General features: G+C 48.9%; 1 protein-coding gene across 9 annotated transcripts in view; it reads left to right on the forward strand.

Moving 5' to 3' along the window:
* Positions 1 to 12,995, forward strand: part of caskin1 (CASK interacting protein 1) — a 142,739-nt gene extending 129,744 nt beyond the window's left edge. For 8 of the 9 annotated variants that reach the window (XM_070543030.1, XM_070543025.1, XM_070543029.1 and 5 more), the window contains 5 exons: positions 1,243 to 2,402; positions 2,478 to 2,780; positions 3,862 to 4,435; positions 7,592 to 8,096; positions 12,680 to 12,995. In XM_070543030.1, the coding sequence (XP_070399131.1) occupies positions 1,243 to 2,402; positions 2,478 to 2,780; positions 3,862 to 4,435; positions 7,592 to 8,096; positions 12,680 to 12,776 (2,639 nt within the window). In that variant the 3' untranslated portion in view covers positions 12,777 to 12,995. The remainder of the gene's footprint in view (positions 1 to 1,242; positions 2,403 to 2,477; positions 2,781 to 3,861; positions 4,436 to 7,591; positions 8,097 to 12,679) is intronic. The other variant, XM_070543026.1, reaches the window with a different exon arrangement.
* Positions 12,996 to 13,236: the final 241 nt, after the last annotated feature.

Below are 13,236 nucleotides of genomic sequence, written 5' to 3' on the forward strand. Positions count from 1 at the left end.
GATGAGGGTGATGAGGATGAGGATGATGAGGAGGAGGAAGAGGATGAGGATGAGGGTGATGAGGATGAGGGAGATGATGATGAGGATGATGATGAGGATGAGGGTGATGATGATGATGAGGATGAGGGTGATGAGGATGATGAGGATGATGATGAGGATGATGAGGAGGATGAGGGTGATGATGATGATGAGGATGAGGGTGATGAGGATGATGAGGATGAGGATGAGGGTGATGAGGATGAGGATGATGGTGATGATGATGATGAGGATGAGGGTGATGAGGATGATGAAGATGATGATGATGATGAGGATGAGGGTGATGAGGATGATGAGGATGAGTGTGATGAGGAGGATGAGGATGATGATGAGGATGAGGATGAGGGTGATGAGGATGAGGATGAGGATGATGATGATGATGAGGATGAGGATGATGATGAGGAGGAAGAGGATGATGATGATGATGAGGATGAGGGTGATGAGGATGAGGGAGATGATGATGAGGATGATGATGAGGATGAGGGTGATGAGGATGATGAGGATGATGAGGATGATGATGATGATATGATGATGAGGATGAGGATGATGATGATGAGGATGAGGGTGATGAGGATGAGGGAGATGATGATGAGGATGAGGGTGATGAGGATGAGGATGAGGATGATGATGATGATGAGGATGAGGATGATGAGGAGGAGGAAGAGGATGATGATGATGATGAGGATGAGGGTGATGAGGATGAGGGAGATGATGATGATATGATGATGAGGATGAGGGTGATGAGGATGAGGGTGATGATGATGAGGATGATGATGAGGATGAGGGTGATGATGATGAGGATGATGATGAGGATGAGGGTGATGAGGATGATGATGATGAGGATGATGAGGATGATGAGGATGATGATGATGATGATGATGATGATGATGAGATGTCCACCGGGACCCGTCCAGTCTCCAGCCAGGATTAGCAGCTTTGGAGACAGACACGGATGTTCCAGCAGTGTCGTGTTGATGGTGGGTTTGGTGGTTCCTGAACATCAGAAGGATTTTCTGTTTTCATCTGAGGGGAACAGATGAGTCATCAGTAACAGGAAGTTCGTCTGCCTCGACGTCATCCAGTTAAAAGGACTTCTAGAACCTTCAGGGCTGCTTAGTTTTGTGCGTTGTGAGTTGTTCCACGCGGGGTTAGAGTTAGTTTTTCTACCAAACAGAGGCATTAAAGTAAAGATTTAATCTCTTTCAGAGGTCATGTCTCCTAGGATGAGCACCTTCCAGGACAGCGAGTTAAGCTCTGAGCTACAAAGTGCCATGACCCCACCCTGTCAGGAGGTCAAAGCCCAGCGGACTCGCACCCTCAGCAAAGACTACGACGAGGCGCTGGCAGGAGGGGGAGGGCCGCCTAAGAAGGAGGCGCGGACTGTGAGGCAGCAGAGCAGTCAGGGAGGCTCCTCGTCCCACAGAGGCAGCGTTTCCTCACAAGGAAAACACCGTCACTCCCATTCCCAGCCCGCCCCTCCCTACACACCACCTCACACGCCTACCAAGACCAGGACTTCATCTTCCTCCTCCACCTCCTCTGTTCAGAGCTCAGCTTCTCCACAGGCCAAACCCAGGGCATCTCCTCAGCTGGTGCAGGGGGAGCCCCCCTTGTCACCCCACTCGCACCCCGCCCAGTCTCCAACCAAACGTGGAGCTCCCTGTCAGTTCCCGCAGCAGCAACACCACCCTCCAGTCCAGCTGCCATGTCAGCCACACCCTCAACACCTCGCACAGGGACAGCTGATGGAGGTCAGAGAGGCCCCGCAGGCCCAGGTTCCTGTCCTGTGTCTGCCTCCGGAGGCTGAGCAGGCGGAGGCAGACGGAGAAGACCCCTCAGCTCTCAAGAACCAACGAAATCACAGCCTTAGTCGGCACGCTGTCTCAGATGGAGAGTGTGATGAGAAGGTGGATGGAGGAGGAGACAGACAAGCGGAGGTATCAGTCGGTCATGTGTCAACCATAGTAAGAGTGGATGGGGGCAAGTACGCCACGGTGACCCATCGTGTCAGCCGCAGCCACTCGGTCCGCAACCAGGAAAAAACTCGCAGCCACACCCAGTCCTTCGCTCTGCGTCAGAAGAAGAAAGGTCCTCCTCCACCTCCGCCCAAACGCTCCAGCTCGGCTATCTCCAGCTCTAACCTGACGGAAGCTAACCTGCAGCAGCAGACACTCGTCACCACAGGTGGCATGCTGGACGTGCCTTACCTCCAACAGCGGCGGGCTAGTGACCTGGGGATGTCCGTGGAGGCTGCTGCTGTGGAGACCAACAGCTTGGGAAGCGTGAGGAGCATCGCCGCCATGCTGGAGATGTCTTCCATAGGGGGCGGAGCCAAAGGCATGGCCCTGCAGAAGAATTTCTTTCAGGTATGCGTAGTCTACCTGTCTTCTGTAGAACGGTAACGTGACGGCCTCATACGTAAACAACTCTCTCCTCACCAGGTGGGAAAAAGCCGTGACGCCATCGGTCTGGACGGAGAGGTGGTTAACCGCCGGAGGACCATCAGCGGCCCAGTAACCGAGCTGGTGGAGGCTGCCAGGCGAGAACAGCTGGATTTCACTCCATCCTTGGTCCAACCCCAACCCTCCTCTCCACCTGTCAATTCTCCTTCACCTCACCCACCATCCTCCCCCCTCCCCGGCTCGGGGGGCAGCGGCAGCTCGTCGGAGAACCTTCCCTTTGCCGAGGAGGGAAGCCTTACGATCCGCCGGCAAGGTCGAGGAGAGGGACAAGCACAAGGACAGGTAACTATCTATACAACTGTATTTCTGAGTGTTTGTCTTTATACCTGTGAGGCGGGGCCAGAGAACCAAAACCACTCGTGAAGATGTCTCCCAGACTTTTCACATCGTCCCCATCGTTGCGTCGGATCACAATGATTATGGAGTTTCAGAGACACACTAGGGCCAGAGTTTGGTTAAAGAGCAACTTCACTGAAAAAACATTTTTCTGATTCTAACGGGTCACTCTGAGTGTTTCATGCAGCCTGAACATGAGAATAGTCTCCTATACCTGTCTCCTGCAGTAGCTTCTGATAGAAAACAGACGGTGAAACTCTAGGATAGAAAATCCTGACAGATCTACGTCACCCTGTCACTGACATTCATGGACTCACCCATCTGGGCTCACGACGGGGAAGGCTGTTGTTGGTTTAGTCCAGGAAACAGCAGAGAACGTCTCTGCTAGTAGAAGCTAACTGTTAGCATTAGCAGAGAACGTCTCTGCTAGTAGAAGCTAACTGTTAGCATTAGCAACTCCACCACACAGCAGAACTCCTCCAGGCTTGTGTTATTGGTGGAGATAAAACATCGACGTTGCAGAGCAGACTGAGTCAGTGGTAGAGTCGTGTTGCTGTTAGCCAATCAGAGGAGAGCTTCTCAAATCCTGCCATCTTGAGCAGCTTTCTCCTCCAGCTGAATTCTACGTCCACAAACAGGCGCACCGGAGAGTTTTTTCCCCGAGAGAACGACTTACAGGTCATTGATTCCAACTAGAGACCGCTGCAGATGTATGAAATACCAGTAAAACCAGTAATACCAGTAAACTTCATATTTAAAGTGTTCCCATCAGGTTTAGTTTTGCTAAACCAAAAGGACGAACGCCGTTTTCAGACCCGTTTTGTGTGTGCAGCTTTATGAAGGGCGTTTTCTGGCCCACCTGCTGCTGTCTGTGTACGCAGTGTGCTAAAGCTAAATGTGCTTTAACGTGTTCCAGCGCCAGCGGGAAGCTTTAGCTTCTGTTTGTTGTTTCCATTTATCTATGTTGACGTTTTGACTGTTTGTGCAACTATGACCTCTTACCATGGATGTATGAACTTTCCGTTAGTGTGTATTTTGTGTCTGTCTGCAGGGTGACAGCGAGGCGCCCCAGGGTGATGGCGGTTACCCCCAGGAGGACACGCCTGAAGCTACGGGCACCCTAAAGCGACGGCCCCGCAAGTCCCACCCCAATGGGTCAGACTTCACCCTGCAGGAGTCGTCTACCGTCAAACGGCGGCCAAAGAGCCGTGACAAGGAACCCGACGGCTATGCAGAGATGGTCGCTGCTAATGGAGGGCTTGTGGACGCCGGGCCGCCCAACACCACGCAGCCTTTCCCCTACCAAAACGGTACCGCCACCGTGAAGCGCCGCCCAGCGCTGGATGCTGGAGTGACAGAACAACCTCAACATCAGCCCCAGCCACAAGTGAGCGCCGCCGCCCGCAGGGATAGCGTGGACAGCGTGGACAAGGGTGTTCCAGCTGCCAGCGAAGGAGGTCCTGTGAGGAAACCAAAGCCTCCTGTCTCCCCAAAACCTGCTGTGGCACAGATAAAGAGGCAGGGAGGCCCCCAGACACCCCCGCAGACGGCTCCCAGTAAGAGGATCCCACTGCCGGGCCCGGGCACTCCTGGAAGTCCAGGTAGTCACAGAGCATCCTAAAGAATCTTCCTTCAGGAAGTAAACCAGTCAAATAAACCTGTTCAGAGTGATCCTCGGTCACTCGGTCAGCGAAGGCTCACGTCACAACTCCGCCGCTCCTGGCTTCTCCGCTGAGTGACTTCTTGTCTTCGGCGCATGGGGGGTCGCGTTGGAGCCGTGGAGCGTTCACACTGGAGAGAGCTGGACGTGGTTTTTCAGTCATGGTGTGAACGGCCTCACAAAAAAGTCTGATTTACTCAAAGAATTCTCATTGAGCATCGAGGCCTGCAGACCTAGACCTGCTCCCGTGTATTTCTGACCCGATTTTCATGGTTATATGTTACGAAGCCGCCAATATTTTTCAAGAACTGGATATCATTTATTTTATTGTCAACATTTTGATGGATCTTTCTAGAGATTAATAGTAAAATCTACACGTTGTCTCTTTAAACACGTTAAAGCCACGTGACCGAGTCCCACGCTAGTGTCAGTAAGTTAACGATATCGTTATTAAAATCATTTTATAAACGATCACTGCTGTAATAACCAAATATAACTGGCACCCAGTGTGTAATGGCATTACTAACGGTGTTATAGAGTAATCTAATTACTGTAATGACTTTTCCCGTCGTCGCAACACCGTTACCGTTACTGGCGTGTAAAGTGGTGCGTGACTCCGTTACTAAGATGTGGCTGAATGGAGCGCAGCGAGTGTCCGGCTGACTGACAGCCGCACCGGGGACGAAACGGCTCTGGAGCTGACCAGAACCCGAGTGAAGGACACCGGCTCCACCGGCACCTGCCATCCCACGCCGAGCCGGTTAACAAACACACAGCACCAAACCCACCAGGGTGTTTGTTTTTGAGCAGACATGAGCGTGCAGCGCCGCGCACTCATCTCATGTCAGAATCGTTCAGTTAAGAACGTTTTTCACACCATAGATGTTGTAGAACGTAACTGCATTATAGAGCATTAAAGTAGCGCCACTATTACCTTGCTAGGTAACTAATTACTTTTACAATGTAGTAACTGAATTACTAAATCATTTTTTGGAAAAAGTCATTTGTAACTATAACGAAGGACTTTTTTAACAGAAGATGTCCCACACTGCTGGTTAGAGCCCTGCACGGGCCTAAAATCTGAGCCCGTGTCCGGCCCGGCCTGAGGGGGTGGAGCCCCAGCCCGACCCGGCCCAAGAAGGTTTTCAGGATTCTCTGGCCCGACCCGAGCCCGACTTTTTTTTAACCTTTCATAATGTTTTAGCGTGATAGGATGCTCCGCGTTCTGATTATCTGTGAGAAGCGTTCTGCAGTAAACAAATAAAAAAAGAAAAAGAAAAACAGCATCAGTGGAGCTTTTTTTTCTAACAGAGCGTGTTTTTGAGCGGCAGATGAAATTTACGAACACTATATTAATTGGATGCGTTTGTAAATTTAATCTGCTCTGAAAACGCGCTCTTGTGCAATTAGAAAAAAAACAGCAATCTAATTTTCTAACTGGAGAGCACATTTTCAGAGCGGCAGATTAAATAAACGCCCCCAATTAATACAGCGTTTGTAAATTTAACCTGCCGCTCTGAAAATGCGCTCTCCAGTTAGAAACAAACCAGCAATGAATGCTGTATTTATTAACTGCAGAGCAAATTTATTCACAGAAAAACAGAACGCTGCCGTTTTCATGAGGATAAACGAATGTTTTCTGACATCAGAGTGGACATAAAACGGCGTATTAGAACAGAGGCACATGTTTCAATCAGCAGTTAGAGAATTTGTTTATATCGGCGCATTTATGAACCACACACACCTTAACTGAGCTAACGGTGCGTGAGAAGCAGGCAGGTGCTGCTGCGTTCAAGTGTTTCAGGTTTATTTTTTTTATGAATTCAATTAAAAATAAAGGCGCCCGGCCCGGCCCGTGTCCGAGGTAATTACACAGTCGTTGGCCTGGAGCCCGGCCCGCGGGCCGACCCGAGGGCCTAGGGCTCCAGTGCAGAGCTCTACTGCTGGTACCCAACTCCTGCAGAACGTAGGTCTCCCACAAGGCGGACACAGTCTGAGGAACGTACTAATCTTATTAAAGAGGTCTAATTAAAATCAAACTTTATTTATATAGCACAATTCATACAATACATGCAACTCACCATCAGGGGAGCCATCTGCCTCGACAGCAGCAGATCCACAGCAGCAGCTAAAGGCGCCCAGGGGAGGGAGGGCGGAGACCCCCACCTCCACCCAGGCCGCCACGGCCGACCACTGCCCCTGGGGCAGAGGGCTCCCACAGAGGAAACACTGGACAAGGATAAAATTTGGTTAAAATATAAGATGGTACATTTTTGATAGAACGTATGAAGGTAAAATATATAAATCAGTAATAAAAGTAACCAGTTAAAAGCTAAGCTAAAAGGTGGGTCTTGAGCCCTGAGGTCCTCCGGTAGCCCGTTCCAGAGGCGAGGGCCGTAATAACTGAAGACGCCTCGCCGTGGGTGTGTCCTGATTTCAAGGATAACACGGAGACGGCCGAGTGCAGAGTCAGCGATGGTTCGTACGGTAAAAGCAGTTCTGGGAGACGAGAAGGCCCAAGGCCGTTAAGGCACTTAAAAACCATTCAAAGTATTTTAAAGCGGATCCTGAAACATACGGGGAGCCAATGCAGCGATTCTAGAAGCGGTGTAATGTGCTCCCGCTTCCTGGTCTTCATCAGGACACGCGCTGCTGAGTCTGTAGACCTGCAGGTCATTGCAGTAGTCTACTCTACTGGTGATAAAAACATGCATCAACGCCTCCATGTTGGCCCGAGAGAGGATGGGGCGGACCCTGGCGATGTTCTTTAGATGATAAAAACCTATTTTGTGATGTTTTTATGTGTGGGACAAAAGTCAGCTCAGAGTCAACCCCCACACCCAGGTTCTTCACGTGTTCAGAAGGATTAGAAGACAAAGATTGTAGTTTTGGTAAAAGCTTCTCTCTCTGAGCCTCAGGACCCTTTTGTCCTGGTGGAGCTGGAGAAGGTTTTCTGCCATCCAGGGTTCCATGTCTGAGGAACGCGTGAGTCCGCTGGAAGTCCAGGGTTCTAAAAGAACAGAAAGGACGTTGAGAACGTGAAGATAACAGACAAAAAACACCAATTGTGTCCCGTTTTGTTTTTCCTTCTGTGCAGTTGAAGGTAAGAAGATCCCTCCTCCAGTTTCACCTAAACCAGCCCCGCCCCCCACAGCGCCTAAACCAGCGAAGCTGATCCACTCGCTGACCAGCCCCTGCTCTTCCAGCCCAGCCCCCGCCCTGGCCAAGCAGCACTCGGTGGTGGCTCGACAGTCCAGTTCCCCGACCTCCTTCCTGCCGTGCAACACGCCGAGCCTTCCCAACGCCAAACCTACCAGTCCGTCGCCCCAAAGCCCCCACACGCCGCAGACCCCCACCACGCCTCAAACACCCCAGACACCTGCCACTCCCAGCCCCACCCCGCCACCTGTCAAGCCCCCCCGCTCCTCTATCGGGGGGGTGTCAGTAGACAGTGGGATTACAGGGGGCGGAGTCACACCACAGGCCTCGACGACATCAGAGTTGGGCGTGAACACGTTGGTTCATCAGAAGTTGGAGGAGACGAGCGCATCGCTCGCTGCTGCTCTGCAGGCGGTGGAGGACAAGATCCTGAGACAGGAAGAGTAAGACACACACACACACACACACACACACACACACACACACACACACATACACACACACATGTACACGCACACACATACACACACATGTACACACACACACATATACACACACATGTACACACACACACATACACACACATGTACACACACACACATACACACACATGTACACACACACACACACATACACACACATGTACACACACACACATACACACACATGTACACACACACACATACACACACACGTACACACACATACACACACATGTACACACACACACATACACACACACGTACACACACATACACACACATGTACACACACACATACACACACACGTACACACACATACACACACATGTACACACACACACATACACACACACGTACACACACATACACATACACACACATACACACACACATGTACACACACATACACATACACACACATGTACACACACATGTACACACACACGTACACACACATACACACACATGTACACAAACATACACATACACACACATGTACACACACACACATACACACACATGTACACACACACACATACACACACACACACACACATACACACACATGTACACACACACACATACACACACACGTACACACACATACACACACACGTACACACACATACACACACATGTACACACACACGTACACACACATGTACACACACATACACATAGACACACATGTACACACACATGTACACACACACATACACACACACGTACACACACATACACACACATGTACACACACATACACATACACACACATGTACACACACATGTACACACACACACATACACACACACGTACACACACATGTACACACACGGACACACACACACACGGACACACACACACACGTACACACACATGTACACACACATGTACACACACATGTACACACACGGACACACACACACACATACACACACATGTACACACACATGTACACACACGGACACACACACACACATACACACACATGTACACACAGATGTACACACACACACACACACACATGTACACACACACATGTACACACACACATGTACACACACACATGTACACACACACACATACACACACATGTACACACACACACACACACATACACACACATGTACACACACACACATACACACACACGTACACACACATACACACACACACACATGTACACACACACACACATACACACACACGTACACACACATACACACACATGTACACACACACACATACACACACACGTACACACACATACACATACACACACATACACACACACATGTACACACACATACACATACACACACATGTACACACACATGTACACACACACGTACACACACATACACACACATGTACACACACATACACATACACACACATGTACACACACACACATACACACACATGTACACACACACACATACACACACACACACACACATACACACACATGTACACACACACACATGCACACACACGTACACACACATACACACACATGTACACACACACGTACACACACATGTACACACACATACACATACACACACATGTACACACACATGTACACACACACACATACACACACACGTACACACACATACACACACATGTACACACACACACACACATACACACACATGTACACACACATACACATACACACACATGTACACACACATGTACACACACACACATACACACACACGTACACACACATGTACACACACGGACACACACACACACGTACACACACATGTACACACACATGTACACACACATGTACACACACGGACACACACACACACATACACACACATGTACACACACATGTACACACACGGACACACACACACACATACACACACATGTACACACACATGTACACACACACGTACACACACACACACACACATACACACACACACATGTACACACACGTACACACACACACGAACACACACATTCACACACACGAACACACACACAGGTACACACATACACACACACACGAACACACACACATGTACACACACACGCACACACATGTACACACACATGTACACACACGTACACACACACACACAAACACACACACATGTACGTACACACACATTCACACACACGTACACACACACACACGAACACACACACATGTACGTACACACACATTCACACACACGAACACACACACATGTACACACGTACACACACACACGAACACACACACGTACACACACACGCACACACATGTACACACACATGTACGTACACACACATTCACACACATGTACACACACATGTACACACACATGTACACACACGTACACACACACACGAACACACACACATGTACACACACATGTACGTACACACACATTCACACACACGAACACACACACACACACGAACACACACACATGTACGTACGCACACATTCACACACACGAACACACACACATGTACACACGTACACACACACACGAACACACACACAGGTACACACACACGCACACACATGTACACACACATGTACACACACGTACACACACACACGAACACACACACATGTACACACACATGTACGTACACACACATTCACACACACGAACACACACACATGTACACACGTACACACACACACGAACACACACACAGGTACACACACACACACACACACATGTACACACACATGTACACACACGTACACACACACATGAACACACACACATGTACGTACACATACATTCACACACACGTACACACACATGTACACACACACGAACACACACACGTACACACACACGTACACACACACACGAACACACACACATGTACACACACATGTACGTACACACACATTCACACACACGAACACACACACATGTACACACGTACACACACGAATACACACACATGTACGTACACACACATTCACACACACGTACACACACATGTACACACACACGAACACACACACGTACACACACACACGAACACACACACATGTACACACACATGTACGTACACACACATTCGCACACACAAACACACACACATGTACACACGTACACACACACACGAACACACACACATGTACACACACATGTATGTACACACACATTCACACACACGAACACACACACATTCACACACACGTACACACACACACGAACACACACACATTCACACACACGTACACACACACACGAACACACACACATTCACACACACGTGCACACACACACGAACACACACACATTCACACACACGAACACACACACATTCACACACACGTACACACACACGTACACACACACACGAACACACACACATTCACACACATTCACACACACACATTCACACACACGAACACACACACATTCACACACACGTACACACACACACGAACACACACACAGGTACACACACACACACACACATGTACACACACATGTACACACACGTACACACACACACGAACACACACACATGTACGTACACATACATTCACACACACGTACACACACATGTACACACACACGAACACACACACGTACACACACACGTACACACACACACGAACACACACACATGTACACACACATGTACGTACACACACATTCACACACACGAACACACACACATGTACACACGTACACACACACACGAATACACACACATGTACGTACACACACATTCACACACACGTACACACACATGTACACACACACGAACACACACACGTACACACACACATGTACACACACATGTACGTACACACACATTCGCACACACAAACACACACACATGTACACACGTACACACACACACGAACACACACACATGTACACACACATGTACGTACACACACATTCACACACACGAACACACACACATTCACACACACGTACACACACACACGAACACACACACATTCACACACACGTGCACACACACACGAACACACACACATTCACACACACGAACACACACACATTCACACACACGTACACACACACACGAACACACACACATTCACACACACGTGCACACACACACGAACACACACACATTCACACACACGAACACACACACATTCACACACACGTACACACACACACGAACACACACACATTCACACACACGAACACACACACATTCACACACACGAACACACACACATTCACACACACGTACACACACACACGAACACACACACATTCACACACACGTGCACACACACACGAACACACACACATTCACACACACGAACACACACACATTCACACACACGTACACACACACGTTCATGTGTAAAAACCTCGGATGTTTTATTATCTCTCCTCTGAGATTATCGTCGTTTTTTCTTGTAAAATCTTGTAGTTTTTGCCTTTTTGTAAATTTATTTCAGTAAACATCTGATGTTTCCTGGTAACGCTGTGTGTGTGTGTGTGTGTGTGTGTGTGTGTGTGTGTGTGTGTGTGTGTGTGTGTGTGTGTGTGTGTGTGTGTGTGTGTCCAGCTCTGTGACGGAGCAGAAGACCACAGTGAGCATCCTCGATGACATCGGCAGCATGTTTGATGACTTGGCCGACCAGCTGGATGCCATGTTGGAGTAACCATGGAAACCGCTCCACGTGCATCAGGACTGTCTGACGACGATGGCACAACATGGATAACTCGCTCTCCTTCTCTCCATCCACCTCTCTGACGTGAGCTCCACCTCCTCGTCGCTGCAGATGAAATTCTCTCCTTTTCTCCTCCCAGAGGCGGATGGAGGAGCTGCGTCCAACGCCTGAACAGACGCATGCAGGAAGGATGGATCACAGGGAAGCGCCTGGGAGACAGATGTCCTAAAAGGACAACATAACAAATATAAATAAGGATTATTAAAAGAAACACAAGTGTAGGAGACTTTAAAGGACTCCTCGTGAACAAAAAGATGTTAAAAAGCAACAGTGTAAGAAATCGTATGGTATGTGTACATCCTAAGCATGGAGAGTTGATATCTACTGACAAAGTTCTGCATTAGCACAGTAACACATGACATATGATCTGTATACATACATGAGTACCAGT

Source organism: Nothobranchius furzeri, chromosome 12, assembly GCF_043380555.1.
Source record: "Nothobranchius furzeri strain GRZ-AD chromosome 12, NfurGRZ-RIMD1, whole genome shotgun sequence".
NCBI classification, from domain to species: Eukaryota; Metazoa; Chordata; class Actinopteri; order Cyprinodontiformes; family Nothobranchiidae; genus Nothobranchius; species Nothobranchius furzeri.